Source organism: Populus alba, chromosome 2, assembly GCF_005239225.2.
Source record: "Populus alba chromosome 2, ASM523922v2, whole genome shotgun sequence".
Classification (NCBI taxonomy): domain Eukaryota; kingdom Viridiplantae; phylum Streptophyta; class Magnoliopsida; order Malpighiales; family Salicaceae; genus Populus; species Populus alba.
Window position 1 is genome coordinate 4601665 of NC_133285.1, and position 19378 is coordinate 4621042.

General features: G+C 33.7%; 3 protein-coding genes across 7 annotated transcripts in view; 2 read left to right on the forward strand and 1 right to left on the reverse strand.

The window, feature by feature from the left end:
* LOC118049147 (low affinity sulfate transporter 3) overlaps nucleotides 1-11374 on the reverse strand; it is a 28888-nt gene extending 17514 nt beyond the window's left edge. Inside the window, exon 1 of the mRNA XM_035059055.2 lies at nucleotides 11235-11374. The gene's annotated coding sequence lies outside the window, so the exon portion shown is untranslated. The remainder of the gene's footprint in view (nucleotides 1-11234) is intronic.
* Nucleotides 5041-11833, forward strand: LOC118049149 (sulfate transporter 1.2). 5 transcript variants are annotated; one of them, XM_035059061.2, is made up of 15 exons: nucleotides 5041-5826; nucleotides 5938-5999; nucleotides 7609-7968; nucleotides 8066-8114; nucleotides 8212-8422; nucleotides 8538-8712; nucleotides 8863-8928; nucleotides 9023-9136; nucleotides 9270-9386; nucleotides 9497-9623; nucleotides 10012-10298; nucleotides 10396-10586; nucleotides 10804-10889; nucleotides 10989-11065; nucleotides 11261-11833. In XM_035059061.2, exons 3-15 carry the CDS (start codon nucleotides 7672-7674, stop codon nucleotides 11402-11404), a joined length of 1941 nt encoding a protein of 646 aa, XP_034914952.1. In that variant the 5' UTR covers nucleotides 5041-5826; nucleotides 5938-5999; nucleotides 7609-7671; the 3' UTR covers nucleotides 11405-11833. The 5 variants fall into 5 exon arrangements, with proteins under 5 accessions (XP_034914952.1, XP_034914951.1, XP_073263478.1 ...); XM_035059060.2 differs by having other exon boundaries at nucleotides 5041-5822; XM_073407377.1 differs by having other exon boundaries at nucleotides 5041-5769.
* A 3530-nt stretch (nucleotides 11834-15363) lies between these two features.
* LOC118049151 (uncharacterized) lies at nucleotides 15364-19131 on the forward strand. The gene is made up of 9 exons (XM_035059064.2): nucleotides 15364-15854; nucleotides 16167-16305; nucleotides 16438-16559; nucleotides 16716-16919; nucleotides 17346-17405; nucleotides 17816-17954; nucleotides 18074-18192; nucleotides 18378-18602; nucleotides 18779-19131. Exons 1-9 carry the CDS (start codon nucleotides 15405-15407, stop codon nucleotides 18971-18973), a joined length of 1653 nt encoding a protein of 550 aa, XP_034914955.1. The 5' UTR covers nucleotides 15364-15404; the 3' UTR covers nucleotides 18974-19131.
* Nucleotides 19132-19378: the final 247 nt, after the last annotated feature.

Below are 19378 nucleotides of genomic sequence, written 5' to 3' on the forward strand. Positions count from 1 at the left end.
ATCCATAACAGTGGAAGGTTCATGACAAGACAAACATCATTTCAATTACTATTACAGAATAGCTCACCCTTTGAATTGAATTCTGTTTAAAGGATTGATCATTATTTGACTAATATTTATAACATTATATTAACCATTAATTTTTTTAAAAAAAAAAAACTATAAGGGCTTGGTATCTCTATTATAGACCATGAGTAATTTCATTGCGAATTATAATAATAAAATGATTATTTTACTCTTCGCTATTGTAATAAGAACTAGTCATTAAAGGTAAAATAATCATTGCTGCATGGTTAATTTGTTATTATTATATTGATCAAGAATAAAATAAATAATTTTAGTATCCATCCCTATTTTAGGTGCCTAGACTTTCAAAACAGAGATTGAAGGAGTGTAGAGATTTGAATCCTTTACTTGTATTTAATGTCTGTTTTTATAGCCATAAATCTCACCAACTTACATGGAGACGAAAGCAATATGGTCAATGTATTGTCCCCTATCATTTTAGATAGTAGCCTTTAAAGACTTACGGATCATTATTAGGGTAAAATGCTAAGGTCATGTACGTTATCTTTTATATACATATATAAGAACTACCTTCAGCACCATTCAACATGTCTTACATGTCATGGAAACATGCCTGTATTTAATTTTGGTACGATATGTCCTTGTACTTGTTAAAGATTGTAATCCCATTAACAAATAATATAATAGTTTTGTATTAAAAATGGAAAATAATAATGTATTTAAACTCGTTATTTTTCATCATACTTTCACATTAATATTTTTTTTATTACAAAAATGAGAAATTCAAATTCAAGCCTTAAGAAGAAAGTGGATACCAAAATAAATTAAATTGTAGTTCATTAACACAATTAATATTGTTTATTACTCATAATATACTATTCTTAAAAAAACACTAAGAGTTGATGTTATTAAACTCACGTTGTCGTATAAATTGATTTGAGAATCTAAAGACTCTAAATCCAATTCAAATCGAGTTTGAAATTAAACAAAATAAGAAGTAGACTAGTTAGGCATTAGAAACCCAATAAGTTTGACCTAACATGGTCCAAACTCGGATGAATCAACTCCTTTATATATATATATATATATATATCCAAAAAAAAAAGAAAAAAAAATTGACTCGATGACATAATAAACTTTTTTTATCAAGTCTTAGATTGAATCTGCTAACTATATAAAAATGACTCTATCATTATGGATTTGGATGTTTATGGATACAGTTAGTTCAGGTTTGTGCCCATAATTGTATCAAACCCAACTTCAGATATTTTACAAATTGTAAACTCGATTTATTTAAATGTTTTTGGACTTGAGTGAGTTAAATATATTGGGTTTGGCTAAATATTTTGTGGGTATTATAAATATTCATAGGTTGGGCTTATATTCTGAATTTTCATTGGTTTGGCTTAATTAAAACTAAGATTTGGGCTTAAAAGATTTATCTAAAACTTGTTATAAGATGCAGCAAATAATTTATGCTTAATACATCAACTAAATCAATTGAATAAAATGAAAGAATTAATTGAAAAAAAAAAGAAAAAAAAAAAATATAACAACAAATTAAGTTATAAACAAAAAAAAACCTTTATCATAAAAATACATAGTAAGTTTTGAACAGGAACTTGAATTGAACTATTACAGCTCCATAGTTGTTATGAGAACATCAATCAATATTAGCTATTTAAAAACAACAAAAAGTAGCAATGAAATAGCAACGACAACACATAATTATACAACACCTTCAATAACCCACCTGAGTTTGGACCAAGTTGTCACATATGTATAAACTTAACTTTGTAACAGTCACATAATAATGAAAAGTCAAAAAATAATTGTTTAACAATTACTCATCATCTCATATTATCAATAATGAATCATTACTCTTCAACTTTCATGGCTAAATTAGTAAACTTTAAAAAAGTAGAAAGATAATAAAATAGTTTAGTTAATTATAGCTTAACAATTAATCTAAATTTTATACAATATAAATAAAACTGTATAGTTTTTCATATTTTCAAGATCATTTATTATTTGTGAAAAATCTATTAGTGTTGCAGAAGAGCGAATCTAATTTTGACAACAAATAAGAGCTTCGATAATTATTGGGTTCAATAAATTTCTAAAGGAGATCTAGTACATGACCCCTCATGCTAAAAGTCGATTAAGAGGAAACTATAGACATAAAAATATCTAGGACATCTCTTGCGACTTTATAGAATATTAGATATTTAAAGTTGGTAGTTTTCCACCAAGTTAAAATACCAAAAGAAGTATCACCTATATTTTTACATCTATTTGCTAAACATTTCACCATAAAAAATAATAATAACAAAAAAAAAAAGTGAAAGACAAAACAATACATAAATATCATCATATCTATCTTGTAAAAAATATCTCAAAAAATTGATTTTTAGATTTTAGTCTTTGCAATTAGGATTTTTATTTTTTAAAAGATTATTCGATTGACATGGATATGGTGAAGGTTTATTGAAAAGTTGGGGTTTTTTGTTATAAAGATGGATGGAAGGGATTAGTGGTTTTAGTTTGTCAAAATAGCAGCTGAATTAGGTTGCCACTGTTAACAAGATATGGAAATAAGAGAGTGAGAGGTTGAGCGGTGAAAGAGAAAAAGAATTGAATAGATAGATAGAAATAGAGTTTATAGCAGGTAATACAGGTTTATATTGTTAGTGGATTATATAAGGTATACAAGGTGGATCGAATTGACTGGGTTTTAAAAATTTCAACTTGTCACCCAACCCGTAATATCCATTTCTTTAATTTATCCATTATGATATACAATATCCATATTATTTGATTTTAATAGGTTGTATAGGGTCAAATAATATAAATTTTACAAATTAGCCAAGTATTTTTCCTAGCACACTTAATTGTGGATAAAATGCATAAATGTGTATGCATGCCAACAATTTAAGCATGCAATATGTCGCATTTATGATTTAAATAAAATATGCTATATGAGCTCAATTATGATTTTTTCTTTCTTTGATGATAATTCATTACCTAGAAAATTAAAATTATACAGTCTGGCTATGGCAAAATAGGCCGAAAATTGACTTACCAAGGCTTTATTCATGAATTATTGGAATCGGTCCCTAAAAAGTTATGCTATTCTTCCTGTTTATGTTATCCACCTACAACACGATGATGAACCCAGTAACTGCATATTATTTTTCTTATTTAGATTATCAAAAACTAGAAAAATCTGCCTTTTTGTAATATATAGTGCACGAGTTTTTTTTAAAAAAAAGTTAATATTTTTTTAGTTTTTTTATTGAGTTTAAAAATTCTAATATCGGTGGATTTTATATTCTATATAATTTTTTATTATAATTTTTTTTCCTTTTAAAAGCTTAGGGTACTGTAGATTTAATATTAGTATAATAAATAAAGTAGTATTGGCCCAACCGAGTACGCTAAGAAGCAGGTTCTTCTTCTTCTTTTTTATATTGTATGATCACATTGATTTTAAAGATATTTCTTATAGTATCCCATGATAACTTATTCTAGGTGGGATCTATATATTTTATCTCTACTTATTTTCATGTTAACCTCTTACATTTTTTATATTGGCCCTCTCAATAATATTTAAATTCTAATTCCACTTTAATAAGTATTTTCCCTCCAGGTTTTCAAAGGACTCCACCTCACAATTGAAAGCGGTGTGTATGTGCAGACAGCAATATCAATTATTGGGCTTGACAAAATTATTCTAACAAGATAAAATATTCTGTATGATCCATATGGAATCGGGAGGGCATCATCAGAGAAGCTGTAACGGGACTTCGAAGCCATTATTGAAGCATAGCACAGTCAGCCCCCTTCTCTTCCTCCTCGAAACCATTGTTTTTTTACTCGTAGTTGCAGAATTTGAGTTTTAATTTATGATTAACTGAAAGGTGTCTCAATTAAAATGATTTATATATTTTTGGACGGTTAGCTAAATTAAATTAATATTTCACATTATATGAGCTAGTGATAAGAAGAACCCGGCGGTGCAGAGGTGTCCGCTGAGAGTATATGATCTTAGAAACATTTTTATCTCCATTCACAATGTCAGAAGTTCACTTATCTTTTGCTTCAATGTATGCATCAACCTTGATTTTCAGGATATTATACATTAAAGAAAAAATTTGATTGTTAAGAAATAAAGTAGCAACAAGTCAACTTTTAAAGAATCAGTGCTCTGCTGCAATGGATAAGATTTCTTTGAAAAAAACTGCAACTTATTAAATTAAAGATTTGAAATTTAATTTTAAAGAAAGGAATCATAAAAAAATAAAAAAAAACTTGCAAAAAAAAATTATATAGCTAAAATTTAAATCCAATGATGATAAAATTTGAAAAATAAAGCATCTCGAAACAAAATAAAATTACAATTAAAATAATTAGGACCGAATTTGAAAGTTTAACATGCATCCCGTTGTATCATATTCTAGCTCGATATCATAGTTGTATTTTATCCAGTAATTGACTTTTCTAAGTTTGACTTCTAACAAGCACCATTTTCTTGAACTCGCCCATCACCTCTAAAAAAACCATTTGCTAATTTGGCTTTGAGGGTAAACTGTTTTTTTTTAGATCATTGTTTAGTTATATTGTACTAATGGTTTAAGAAAACTGTTTAGATAGTTGTTGAGATATAAATCATAGATAATATAACGAAAAAGAAACTTAAAACTCATTAAAAATAAATAAATCAAAGTTGGGCTATGACATTTTCATCAAAATTTAAATTTTTTTATTTAAAATATTTTAATGTATTTTAGCCTATTGTACTCATGAAATCAACATGCATTCGTCTTATATTATATTGGTTGTATATATTATATGCATTCATGGAATAAGTTATTTGTCAATGTTAATAATAAATTTTAAAAAATAATTATTACCATAATATTAAATACTAAAGGATTATTTAGGCTTCCAGTGCAACCATTGTTTCAAGATTTTTTAAAATTTGTTTTTTTATTTGAAATTAATTTTTTAATGTTTTAAAATCTTTTTAATATTCTATATCAAAAATAAATTTATAAAATAAAATAAAATATTATTATAATATGTTTTTAAATAAAATACATTTTAAAAAGCCACCATTATAATAATATCAGACAACCACGTAATCTTAGCAGCAACCCAAGTTTGAAAAATGTGAACAGGGAGAACCTGGACCCAAACACGTCCTCGTTCAATAAACCACTGACGTATGCGACTAAAGGCACGCAAGCAGGCAGGATGGAGAAAGAAAAGTTATATTATCGTTAAACGTTGACATAAAAAGCAGAGGCGTAGAATATAGTGGCAGCATCGTATGGTGTTTCTCTTTGTTTGACTTTTCCCGTGGCAGCTCCGTAAATAACTAGAGTCCAAGTTTCCTACCATGAAGCAATAACCAAACTTCATGGATTTAAGATTAGGTTTATGCTTTTTTACCAAATCTTATTTTTTTCCCTTCTGTTAGATTGACAGAGAAGAGAAGCTAATATCCTATTATTAAGTTTGAACTCGGCAATCAAACAGAGAGTGACAAAAAGAAAACACTTTTTTTTTTCTTATTTCTTTGCAAAATAATTTTTCCTGGGTTCACCTTCTTTTTAGCAATAGCAAAAGAAATAGTAAACACGGGGAAGAACCTGAGCTGGACGCATCGTTATAAGAACAATACATTGAATCTGGACAGGATTTGGGGCTGTGTTGTTGTTGTAGGATACACAGATAAGGGTTTTCCTTGTTTGATTAATAAACACTATCAAGTTTGGCGCACGTAATATTGGGTAGGTGATAAATGTTTAATTTAAGGTTTTATTACTACTTTATAATTTTGTAAATTCTACTTCTTGTTTAATATATTTTATTGCCCTCTTGTTCCTTCTTCTCTTTTACTTACAGAAATGGGTGAGGACTTAGGTTAATCTTCTATGGTTTTCGTTACGAAGTGCATGAACGAGGAGGTGAGATACAATGTCGACTTTTAATTTCTTGAACCCATCTTCCTCTATCATCTTCTAAAAAGACATGCAATTTGGGAGATTCACATTTGTTAGTTTCAAATCATAGAAAGGAAACGGGGACCCTTTGAATTCTGGGTTTTGCTTCTCATCATCATGGTATTGTTTTTTCTGCCTAGCTACACATTGAAAGAAAACAGTAACAGACCGAAAGTTTTACAGTGTTTTCCTGTGACATTTCTTTTCAACAATGTAGGTTGAGTATAGTGATATACAATGATTTGGGTGTTGCTTCATGATTAATTAATTAAATAAACAAATCAATCAATGCTTATGACGTGCTTTCGTTGTTGCAGTCAAGTTGGCTAGCTTTTAGGGTTTTGCGGAGAACACAAAATTGATTATTGAACTTAACGATCATGTCTAATATAATTTTTGGTGTCCTGTCTGAATATCGCATTCATGTTTGAGGTTTTAGCTCTTAACCATAAATGCTTAAATGCTGTCATTGAATGTCTTTTCTTCGATAGAATAATCATATCTGCAACAATTGCTGTGGTTCATTTTATGTTTGGATACGAATATCACTTTTCTTTGTGGACAGGACAGGGCCTTTTTCTTGTTTCTTTTGGTTGCTTTTTTCTGGTCTATAAGAACCATGGAAATTAATAGCTTAGTTAGAAAAATTAAGTCAAAAGCTTAGAACGAAAATGCTCTTTTTTCTAATGATTAGTTGTGGTTGGAGAGGAGTTGCGTTTTCAGGTTTTTCACTTTGTGATACCAAATCCTTAGGCAACAAGACATTAAACCTCTTTTCGCTTTACATTAGCCATGAACTTTTGATGGTTTGAGAAGAAAACATGCCAGGAAAGCGAGAGGTACCAGTTTCTTAGCTGCTGCCACGTATGCTCCCAAGTCAACAACTCAAATTGCAATTTTTTACTTCACAAGCACCACAATTATGGAGGCGATGAAAAACTGCTTACATCTATCACCAAGTGTTGGATAATCCATGTCTAGGTCGGTCTGAAATAAAAAAATCGGCGTCCACTTTGCTCTGTGTCATGTATTTGACGTGTAAGAGATCTAGATTCATACCTTATTGGTGATCATGATTCTCTCTCTCTCGCTCTATGTTAATTAGGAAGGTCTGACCAGTGATCCCTTTCAAAAATTATATAAGCAGGAGCTTCTATACTGTCATTCATGTTGAAGACGGCTAAGCATTTCCCTGCATTAGTTGTCCTAACCTTCTCTCCCTGCTAGCTTCCTTTGTTGTGGTTAGCTTCAATTTCTTGACTATTGTCCACTGATTAAAGTTCCATTTTGTTAGTTTGTCGTCGTCTTTCCACTTCTTTAGCTTCTGCTTAGCTTTTCTTTAGGGAGACTATACTGAATATGCATGATGTTCTGTTAATAAATTTCAGAGTTTGTACTTGAATAGGTTCACTGTACATGCTAATAGAACACATCATTAACCAAATAGAAAACCATATTTACCTTTGTTTGATTCAGTATTTCAAGCATTTGCCTCATATTCTTTGTGCACAGATATGATCATCATTGCCTTCTTTCTGGTAATGATCATCTTGTAAACTGTCTTGCATTACAGGTAAATTAGTTGTCTACATCTTCAGTGGTTCATTCAACTGAAGAGGACCTTGAAAAAAAAGTTATGGATATTCGAAGCCTGTCATCCTCTCACCGTCATCCTCAAGATGCACCTTATGTTCACAAGGTTGGACTTCCTCCTAAGCAAAAACTCTTCAGTGAGTTCAAAGCCACTGTGAAAGAGACATTCTTTGCAGATGATCCTCTACGTCCCTTTAAGGATCAACCGAGGTCTAAAATGTTCATCTTGGGTCTCCAAGCTATATTCCCTATTTTTGAATGGGGAAGAAGTTACAATCTTGCAAAATTTAGAGGTGACCTCATTGCTGGGCTGACCATTGCTAGTCTTTGCATTCCCCAGGTAGATTATCTGCTTAAAAGATATGTAAGAAGCAGAAATATTGTGTAGTCCCCACTTTGCACTATTTCTAATAGTCTACATTTTTGGAAAAATTCAGGATATCGGGTATGCAAAGCTTGCAAATTTGGATCCTCAGTATGGATTGTGTAAGTTTGCCTTATTTGCGTGCATCTTGCATTACTTTTCCTCTTTCTTGAGTCTGATGGTGTGTTTCTTTTGTTTTTGTTTTAAAACGTTTTTCAGACTCCAGCTTCGTTCCACCTTTGATATATGCCTTCATGGGTAGTTCAAGAGACATAGCAATAGGACCAGTGGCTGTGGTGTCTCTCTTGTTGGGGACTCTGCTTCAGAATGAAATTAATGATCCTGTAGGCAATGCAGCAGAATATCGGAGGCTGGCATTCACAGCCACATTTTTTGCTGGAATCACTCAAGTAACCCTTGGGTTTTTCAGGTTAATGTTTCCAAAGGAGATTAAACTTTCAGCTTTCTTTCATATTGCAGTTTTTTTTAGTGTCTCTCTATCTATCTTTCTGTTAACATCATACTAGTTGGGAACAATTTATCAGGTTGGGGTTTTTAATTGACTTTCTGTCACATGCTGCTATTGTCGGTTTCATGGGTGGAGCTGCCATCACAATTGCCCTCCAACAGCTTAAGGGTTTTCTTGGGATAAAAAAATTTACAAAGAAAACTGATATTGTTTCTGTAATGCACTCAGTATTTGCCTCAGCTCATCATGGAGTAAGTTCTCTCCCCCTTGCTCTCTGACTTGTAGTGTAGCCTTTTTCTTACCTTTAAAATGTGAACTACTATCTAGTAAATTGAGAATCCCTAGTTAAATAAATTCTCATATCTGTGGTCACTGATTTGTGTACAACAAATATTTCGCAGTGGAACTGGCAAACTATTGTTATTGGAGTGAGCTTTTTATCTTTCCTTCTTGTTGCCAAGTACATTGTAAGTCTGATCAAAGTCTAATTATACTAATTCTTACGTGAACTGTTACCTTATTGCAAAACTTTTCTAATTCTCACCATCATTTGAGCAATAGGGAAAGAAGAACAAGAAATTCTTCTGGGTGCCAGCAATTGGTCCGTTGATATCTGTTATTCTGTCAACATTTTTTGTGTATATAACCCGTGCGGATAAGCAAGGAGTTCAAATTGTAAGAAATTCTCGTTTTTTCCTTCAATTATAACGTGCATGATTCTGTGATTACAATTATGGTTGGGACATCAGAAGTAGTGATAGCTGCAATGGCTATGGTATCACTATTAATTATTCTGTGATTTTTGAAGGTGAAACACATAGACCAAGGAATAAATCCCTCCTCTGTGGATCAAATATTTTTCAATGGTGGCTATTTGCTAAAAGGTGTTAGGATTGGTATTGTGGCTGGGATGGTTGCTTTGACGGTGAGATAACTTTGCAAGCTATTGTCAATTTGCACATTATATTAAGAGAATTTGGTCATCAATCATCTAACAGACTTTGTATTCCCTTTATCTTGGAATGGGATTTTCAGGAAGCCATAGCAATTGGAAGAACATTCGCCGCGATGAAAGACTATCAGCTGGATGGAAACAAAGAAATGGTGGCACTAGGAACTATGAACATTGTTGGTTCAATGACTTCTTGCTATGTGGCAACAGGTGAGAAGGATGCCCATATAAATTATGGCACCTTACATTTTAATAATGACAACGAAGTGTGTCACCTATTGTGGATGCGTAATCATATATGATCTATACTCGACTATAGAAACTTCATTTTTCTGAGCAGCCATAAAATCCAATCAATTAAAAGGAAAAGTAGATGTGAACTTTTCAATCATACAGCTACTTACAATCTGTGACGCCTAAGTTAGAATACTTGCATATAGTGGTTCCCAAACAAATGTTTGAGTACTAGATGTTTTGATTTTCCTTTTGGGTTGAGTTTGGCATGGGAAAACTCTTTTGGGCTAATATGAGGAGGTTCAGCTGATTGTGCAAATCCTTTGAATTCACTATATTTTTGTCTCATGTTCATTACTTGCAGGTTCATTTTCTCGATCAGCTGTGAACTACATGGCTGGCTGCCAAACTGCAGTCTCAAACATTGTTATGGCGATGGTCGTATTTTTGACGTTAAAATTTTTGACACCTCTTTTCAAGTATACCCCAAATGCAATACTCGCAGCCATAATTATATCAGCGGTGATCGGCCTGATTGATTTTGATGCAGCATATTTGATATGGAAGATTGACAAATTTGATTTTGTTGCTTGCATGGGAGCATTCTTTGGTGTAGTTTTTGTTTCTGTTGAGATTGGCCTCTTGATTGCAGTAAGAATTATGATACCCGCCAGCTAAAATCCCTGTATTACTATATATGATTAATTGCCAGGATTGATTAAATTATATTTTCATTGTGTCATGGTAGGTTTCGATATCCTTTGCCAAGATTCTCTTACAAGTTACCAGGCCCCGGACCGCAATTCTTGGAAATCTACCAAGGACAACCGTATACAGAAACATTCTGCAATATCCTGAAGCAGCTAAGGTCCCTGGTGTTTTGATAGTGAGAGTCGATTCTGCGATCTACTTTTCTAACTCTAATTACATCAAAGAAAGGTAAAGATGTTTTTTGGCCTTTTAGCTATTCGCTTCATGTGTGTTTTGTATTGTTATGGTGGAGAAAGACCATCTATGAATTGAAATCGAACCGTAGGCGGTTTTTTTTTTTCCTGTCTCACGCTTCTAATTAAGGTAGCTTCCTTTTAGAGTTTCGCAAGAAGTTGAGATTTCTAGCAGCAGCTTTGCTGAGGCTAAAGATGAGATTTTCTTGCAGGATATTGAGATGGTTGATTGACGAGGATGAGCTAGTAAACAAATCAGGCCAGACCAAAATCCAGTTTTTAATTGTGGAGTTGTCACGTAAGCTGTTCTCTGCTGAATCTTCATTTCTATCTACGAGCTGACTTGCTATTATTTAATTTCAAAACTCATTTCTGATGCTTTTGGATTTGGTGTCAGCCGTTACTGACATTGACACCAGTGGCATCCATGCGATGGAAGAGCTATTCAGAAGTCTCCAGAAAAGAGAGATTCAGGTGATTAACTCTTGCACGTTAACAGTACTGCCACCTGCTATGTTGTGAAATCTAAGCTTGCAAACTAACTACAGCTACATTGCAGTATCACACACGCCTCTAGTGCTAACACACAAACACATGTAGTACGATAATAATATGTGCTTCGGTGTTAGAAAAGTAGCCTTACCGGATGTTCCTTGTGTTGTTGCACAGCTTATCCTGGCAAATCCTGGACCGGCGGTGATTGATAAGCTCCATGCCTCTGGTTCTGCGCAGTTGATAGGAGAGGACAAAATCTTCCTCACGGTTGCTGATGCTGTGGCATCATGTTGTCCAAAATTGGTGGGAGAAGTTTGAGAGAGGATTTGAAGTGTGGTTTTTGTGTTTGAGAGATGAGATCTCAGAGCTGCTGTGCTGTGTGGGTGGGCATTAATGGGGGGAGCAATAATGTAGAGTGGTGGTGGGTCATTGTAAAGGTTGTTTGTTCAGTGGATTGTCAGTGCTACCCTCCCTCCCTGTTTACCATAACACAGGAAAGGTGCATTGTACGCTCTGCTCTGCATTGTGGGATAAGTTCAAGAAGGAAAGGTTAAAAGGAGTGGAAAAAACAAGAATAAAAGGGGGTGAGGGGCGATGATACGGATCTGGTCTTTTCTTATTTTTCTTTTTCATTTGTTTTTTTCTTTTTTTGTGTGTTTGTTTGTGAAATGTGAATACATGTATGACCACAAAATCCAAGTATAATTTGTTATTCAAGGGACTTTGCATGTCGCCATTCTTTTACCAGTTTTCAAGTTTCTCTGTTCCATTTTCTCCCTAGTTTTGCTAGAACTCTCAGCCCTTTTCTTTTCTTTTCTTTTTCTCCTTTTTTCTTTTTTTTTTTTTAACTGTGAGTATTCAAGCCGATACAAGACATCATTTGCCAAATTTTATGTTTATTTATTATTAAAAAAATTTATCGATAAAAAACATTTTCCAGTTAAAGAAAAATCTAGCTTGATTTTCAAAAAAGTATTTTTTTTTTATTTTGAGCGGAAAACAATTTTTAAAAATTGTAAAAAATTTAAAAATATCATATTATTTGTTGATTATATCAAATTTAATCCTTAAACTTTTAATTGAAATATATTTTGTTTGAATTTATTTTTTTAATTTCATCTCTTAAAATTTGATTTAATTTAATTTTTATATTAACTTTAGTTTTTATTTTTATTATTACTATTTGCTTTTCTCTTATCTTTTTTTTATCTATTAAATTTGGTCCTTATTCTTTTTATTATTACTTATTTTATTTGAAATAATTTATGAAATTGTAATTATTATTATTTTAATTTCGTCATTTTCAATTTTTTTATTTGTTAGATTTGTTTTCTATTATTTCGATTATTATTTATTTTATTTGAGATAATTTATGAAATTAGATTTTTTTTTTCAATTTCATTCTCATTCAAAAAAAATTAATAAGCTATTTTTCCAGCTTATTTTCTATAGCATAACCAAACACTAGAAAATATTTTTTATCTTATTTTTTATAATATTATTAAATATCAAAAAATAATTCATTTTTAAAAAATTTACTTTTTAAAAAAAAAATTAAATACTTTCCAGCAAACAAATAAAATTTTAAACTAATAATTTATAAAACAAAATAAATCAAGAACTTGAACGATAAAATTACACTCCTCCTGTTTCCAACCCCTGTTCTTACCATCACAAGTGGTAGACATGATCGTCACTGTTAAAGCTTTTGAGTTGTGACACTCTGATGCGTGTAAAACAGGAGGAATCAAAGGAAAGGAAATCGGCACGCTATTTGTTTTCGTTGCAGTCAAAACGAAGCCATTAAATTAAAGTAATTTAACAGTTGCCAGAAATACAAGGAAGAGTATAATTGACATGTGACCATCCAAATTGCAGAGAGCAGGTTTTTGAATGAGGTAAGCAGGGCTCCTGCAACAGTGATCCTTTTTTTAATAAATCTTTCTGGGTTTCAAGAACATCGACGAGAACCAGGCCACATTCATTCTGACTTTTTTTTAATAAAAAAAATGGCAATATGATGTGGAAAAGGATTCCACGCTGCATGGTAGCGTAATCTCTTCTCTTTCTTTTTCTTTTTCTTTTTCTTATTATTATTAGCAGTAGTGGTCCGACTATCAAAGGTCACATCTTCCAACATTTTTATGATGAGTGTTGGAGTATTCTTAAGGTGTCCTGGCATAATTAATAGCATTAATGTTGCTTTCTTGATTTATTTATATTTTTAAAAAAAATTGATATAAAAATGAGAGAAGGCCTGCATGAAGAAATGTTTATCATTTCACTTTCCAGTCAAAGTGGTTTTGAAAATCATTTTTTATTATACTATCAACTAGGGGTGTTCAGAAAAAACCGATCAACCGATTTAAACCGAAAAATTAACCGAAAAAACCGAACCGATAAAAAAAATAAACCGATTAAAAAATAAAAAAACGACCAGTTCGATTCGAGTCCGGTTTAAAAAAACTTAGATTGAATTTTAATTATATCTAAAAAAAAAGTATAAAAAGAAAATCCTAACCCTAAAAAAAAATATAACCCTCACAGCAGTCGCCCCCTCCTTTTTTCCCCCCTTCTTTCCCTCTCCCCCTTCCTTTCCCAATCTTATTTTTCTACGTTTCTTCCTTTTCTGCCCATATATTATTCTCTGCCTTTTAAGCAAAACAATGGCTAAGGAGCACCAATTCTATTCATTGAAAGTTAGCTTTCTCGTTTCTTGTTCCCTGCTTTCCTTCCCTTTTCATCTTTTTATGTCCAAGCACTCAATATTGGAGTTCAAGCAGCTGATTCTGCTATCTCCCTGGTTTGGTCGTTCGATCATCTCTCAAACTATTACATAAGCCTCACTGTAATAAATATTTGAAAATTTTTTGATTATATGTTTAACTTCTGCGTGGAATGTGCTGAGAGGGCTTCTGAAGGTTTCTGCCGTTTTTTCCATTCTTTTGATTCTTTGAAGCAAGAGGTCCTGAATTTTTATCCATGTTTTCTCGTGTCTATGCGATTGGTCCACTTCAGTTGCTTCTCAATCAAATACCTTTTGTTTTTTATGGAAGCCATAGATTCATCCTAAATGGCAATCTATCGAAGATGTAGTATACCATCTCGTTTTTCATTGGCAAAAGCCCAGATTAAGGTATACAACAGCAGCAACAAAAGTGCTTGGTTTTTCTGGTTTTGGATGCTAAAAACCGACCCGAAACAAAATTCGGTTTGAACCGGTTCTCGGTTCGGTTCGGGTTATATTAACAAGGACTTTATTTTTTTTGGTTAAATTTTTGAGTTAAAACCGGGACCGTGATACTATCAATATATAATTTATTTTTCTGAAATTCACTTTTAAAAAAAAATACTTTAGCAAATAAATGGGCTTAGTTATTTGTAGATTTTGATTTTTCAGTTTAAAAAATTACTAATAAAATGTTATTAATTATCTCATTCACCATTCATTTTTTCAGCAAACAAACGGGGCCTAAGATTCCTACTATTTTAATGGGCCATGTATACTAGCCCATTTAAACCCAGACATGCGTCATTTTTTTACCCATATCAGACCATTTATAGCCCAGACATCCGTACTCAAGCATCCGTTCTTTAGAGGCGTATCTAAAGGAATAAAAAATTGTAGAATTCAATTAAAGCAATCATTCCAGTAGGATACCACCTTGCCATTGTTATCCAGTTGGTTGAAATACAAGCGCGACAGCCCCCTGCATTTGCATTTCTTAATTTCGGGGTTGATAGTAACATCATTATAAATCAACAAGTTACCATAAAATCACCCATTACCTATAATGTATCCTGCAATTGTTTCAGGACATGGATGTTGTTGGTCTTGTCGGGAAACAAAATGGGATGGTTGGAGAATTTCAGGTGAGGGGGGAGGATTGAGGGTTTTGCAGAGAACTAGTGGAGAAAATTTGGAAATTTAAGGATAGGAGGAAAAACATGGAATTTTAGCTTTCAGAGATGTGGTTTGTATTTGAAGGGTATTGTGCCTTTAAGAAAAAGCCACTACGCCTCCAAACAAAACACACTAGAAGGTAATTTTTTTTTTCTTTTTCAATTTTGAATAGATAAAAAATATAAAATAATCTTTTAAAAAACACAAAGATTTAATTTTTTTTAAAGAAAAATAGAAGGGATGTGAACAGAGAGAGATTGGGGAGGATGGGCCTTAGCAATCAGGGAAATCAGAAATACAAGGAGATATTTGTATAGGCTGCAGAACAAAATTGAAATTAACCCAAGCCCATATAAATAGGAGCACCCTATCCAATCCTATCCCCCCACAGCTCATACTTCCTCAGTAAACGCCATGGCTCTTCTCCCTGTATTTCGCACTATCATCACCCATTTCTTCAAACCTAAAACCCTAAACCCTTCCCTTTCACCACTCTTCCAAGAGCCCACTGTTAAAAATCTTTCCTTTCTCTCCAAGCACAAAACCCTTCCGAAACCCCATGCCTCTCTCAATTCAAAAACCACTTTACTTCTCAATGGTCAAGACCAGCGCTTTATGGGCCTAAATGGTGCTGACGACAAGTCGATATCTACCACCATTGCAGCCATTGTAACCTCCGTGGGTGGCCCACCTGCTTCCGTGGGGATTGTCAGGTTATCTGGTCCGTCTGCCGTCGAGATTGCTGCACGTGTTTTTAAACCAATGAGAAAAAAGAAGAAAAAAGGATTTTGTGTGTGGAAGCCTACCAGTCATGTCGTAGATTACGGGGTGGTTTTGGATCATCAAGGGAATGTAGTTGATGAGGTATGTTTTTTTCCATGGTTTTTTGTAAGTGCTTAAAATGTTGGAAAGGGATCGTCATCAATGCTCTTGGAACCTAGTTGAGTAATCATAACTTATGAATTGGCGAAAAAATGCATTTTTTTCCTGCGGGATTTTTATTTTTGCAAGCTAGATTGATGGGAATTTTTTTCTTGTAGTTTTTATTTTTATTTTTAATTGAATGATTGAATGTAAAATTTGTTGTTTTTATGGCCTGGATGTTTTGGTTAGCCCACGGTCTTGGTCCTTCTTCCTTTGAAAAAGGGTTTTATGTTGGTTTCTTACTTATTTCAGGTTTTAGCTGTACCCATGTTGGCTCCAAGGTCTTACACTAGAGAAGATGTGGTTGAGCTTCAGTGTCACGGGACTGAAGTCTGTCTTCGTCGTGTGCTGAGAGCTTGTATAGATGCTGGAGCCAGGCTTGCAGAACCAGGTTGCCTTCTTATTTGATCTTGTTCTTGGACATATGAATTTTGGCAAGACAAATCTATGGCTTTCGACGACATTGACCGCCCTTAATGTGCATTGCCAAAGTGGTCAACTCTTTTTCGTTTCTCTCTCTCAGGTGAGTTCACTCTACGTGCATTTCTAAATGGCCGGCTGGACCTTTCGCAAGCTGAAAATGTTGGAAAGCTTATATCATCCAAATCCGTGGCTGCTGCAGATGCAGCCCTCGCTGGAATTCAGGTATGTGTTCTTTGAAGCACTCAATTTATCATCTATTTGTCTTCACAATTTAATCCTACCTCAGACCTTCAAGTAATTAGGAGTTCTTATTAACATCGATCATGTGAGGCTTTGTTGAAAACATGGCTAGCAGCCCTGAAACAATTTCTTTGACAGGGAGGCTTTGCTTCTTTGGTCAAATCACTAAGAACGCAATGCATTGAGCTGCTTACTGAGATTGAAGCTCGTTTAGACTTTGATGATGAGATGCCGCCACTAGATTTGAATTTAATAATGGATAAAATACATTCCATGTCAGAAAATGTGGAGAATGCACTCCAGACAGCCAATTATGACAAGCTTTTGCAATCTGGATTACAGGTATCGGCATGACAACTTTCTAACTGTGGTTGCCTTGCATTGCTCAAGTTATCGTTAACTAGCAGATTACACACATAATCTACAACTAGCAGGCTTGTTACTTTATCATTGCTTTGCAATTTGCATGATGTTCAAGAAATTGCAAAATCTGCTTTGTCTCGTGGTGATAAATTTCTAATACAAGGTTGCCAGCCAGATTGTCTTTTTGCTTACAGTTTAAGTTGTCGAAGTTGCTATTGGCATAATGAACTTCAAAAATTAAATATCTGAAAGTGGGCTTCATGCATGTTTTCTTATTTAAGTGGATTTGGCTCGGTTACACTGAAAATCTTCATATGTATGTGAAGACTAAGTCAATAGATACAATAACGGTGGATGATGTTTATGATTTTGATTTGGTGACATTCTTATTTTGAAATCTGGCAGATAGCAATTGTTGGTCGTCCTAATGTTGGGAAGTCCAGCCTCCTTAACGCATGGAGCAAAGTATGTTGCAAAAACCACTTTCTTATAATTCTAGCTTTGGCATCAATCCTTACCTTAGCAATAAAATAAAAGTTTGAGTTTAAGGTGTCATTTGACATGATGCCAGCGTAGTTCTCTGTTTTGTCGTGATGTTTCCCTTCTTAAGTATAAACAGAATCGACATCTTTTGAGTTCCATGTTTCAATTTAGCGTGCTCCTTAACGCATGGAGCAAAGTATGTTGCAAAAACCACTTTCTTATAATTCTAGCTTTGGCATCAATCCTTACCTTAGCAATAAAATAAAAGTTTGAGTTTAAGGTGTCATTTGACATGATGCCAGCGTAGCTCTCTGTTTTGTCGTAATGTTTCCCTTCTTAAGTATAAACAGAATCGACATCTTTTGAGTTCCATGTTTCAATTTAGCGTGCAGAGTGAACGGGCAATAGTTACAGAAATTGCTGGAACCACCCGTGACATTGTTGAAGCCAGTATTACAGTTGGTGGCATCCCTGTGATTCTTCTTGATACTGCTGGGATCAGGGTGACTGATGATGTTGTCGAGAAGATTGGTAAATTTACCTGATAACTAAGTCATGATTCTGTTGATGTCTTACCAGTTGCAAACACATTTGTGCACATACTATTGAATGAATGTGTACCTGGGTTTCTTTTGTTGTTTTGCTTACAGGTGTAGAAAGATCTGAAGCAGTTGCCCTGGGTGCTGATGTCATTGTTATGACAGTTAGTGCTCTTGATGGATGGACACCAGAAGACACCGAACTTTTGAATAGGATTGTATCTAAGAAGGTATTACAGGCTACCTCTCTCTTTCTCCCTCTCACAAACACATGTGCCCATGCACGCACACACAAACACTATTTTAAATGTCGGTAGTATCCTTGTCTCGAGTTGGTGCTTCTCCTTTTTTCCACTTTTAATGCACTGAACTTAGTATGGAGTTATAACTTGTTCCTTTGCTTTTGGAAATACAGAACTCAGTTGGCTCTTCTACACCAATGATCCTTGTAGTTAACAAAATAGACTGTTCTCCATCCTTGTGTTCGGAATGGGTTGATAGGGGTGGTGGTTCTTTTAGTAAGCACGTTTTCACCTGTGCTATTACTGGTCAAGGAATTCAAGATTTAGAGATGGCAATTTCAGAGATTGTGGGTCTTAACAAAATTCCTGCAGGGGGACTCAAATGGACTGTCAACCATGTAAGCTACCTGTCACTGTGATTCTCTTTCTTGTTTTGGTTGTCGGTTCTGCATTGCTTTGTGTTCTTATTCGTAAAAACTATAATCCAATCATTGGCTTTAGTTCTGAGTTTGACTCAAATCATGAGTTAATGTGCATTGAACTGAATCTGTGCAATTTAACGATCAAATATCAGAGACAATGTGAGCAGCTTGTGCGGATGAAGGAGGCTCTTGTAAGGTTGAAGTCTTCAATTGAGGAGCAAATGCCCCTGGATTTTTGGACTATTGATTTGAGGGATGCTGCATTGGCTCTCGGACAGATAAGTGGAGAAAACATCTCAGAAGAGATTTTGTCAAACATTTTTGGTAAATTCTGTATCGGTAAATAGATGGTTCTTTTAGTGCTTATAGGCTTGTCTAAAATACGAAAACTTGTGTTGCATATTTTTCATTTCCTCGCTAGTTTCTTGTTAGAAGAGTGTTGAAGTTGCTCATGTTTTTGCAAGTGTTTCATTTCTCCATAATAATGAATGTGATTTCTGATTTCCCCCTCAAGAAAAACATGGAAGATGACTTTGATAATAGTGACTTGAAGGTGCACGTGGGCTTTAGGGTTTTTTCGATCGTCCATTGTTTTAAACCATCAGTAAAACTTAATACTTTCACTTCTGCTGCAGCATAGTACCCGTGGTTGGAGAACTATGAAAAGAATGGGATAAAAGATGTGGGAGGCATTGTTGTCGGGCTGACTTAGAAACCTAGTGATCTGTGGTCTAATCTTGGCTGGGTTTGTA

What these genes read in the sequence shown, in the direction of transcription:
- LOC118049149 (XM_035059061.2), top strand. Translation starts at nt 7,672, where the DNA reads ATGGATATTCGAAGCCTGTCATCCTCTCACCGTCATCCTCAAGATGCA. An exon ending in CTGGGATGGTTGCTTTGACG is followed by an intron (nt 9,387 to 9,496) that starts GTGAGATAACTT and finishes TGGGATTTTCAG; the next exon opens with GAAGCCATAGCAATTGGAAG. An exon ending in TTTAATTGTGGAGTTGTCAC is followed by an intron (nt 10,890 to 10,988) that starts GTAAGCTGTTCT and finishes ATTTGGTGTCAG; the next exon opens with CCGTTACTGACATTGACACC.
- LOC118049151 (XM_035059064.2), top strand. Translation starts at nt 15,405, where the DNA reads ATGGCTCTTCTCCCTGTATTTCGCACTATCATCACCCATTTCTTCAAA. An exon ending in CAGCCCTCGCTGGAATTCAG is followed by an intron (nt 16,560 to 16,715) that starts GTATGTGTTCTT and finishes TTTCTTTGACAG; the next exon opens with GGAGGCTTTGCTTCTTTGGT. An exon ending in TCAAATGGACTGTCAACCAT is followed by an intron (nt 18,603 to 18,778) that starts GTAAGCTACCTG and finishes ATCAAATATCAG; the next exon opens with AGACAATGTGAGCAGCTTGT.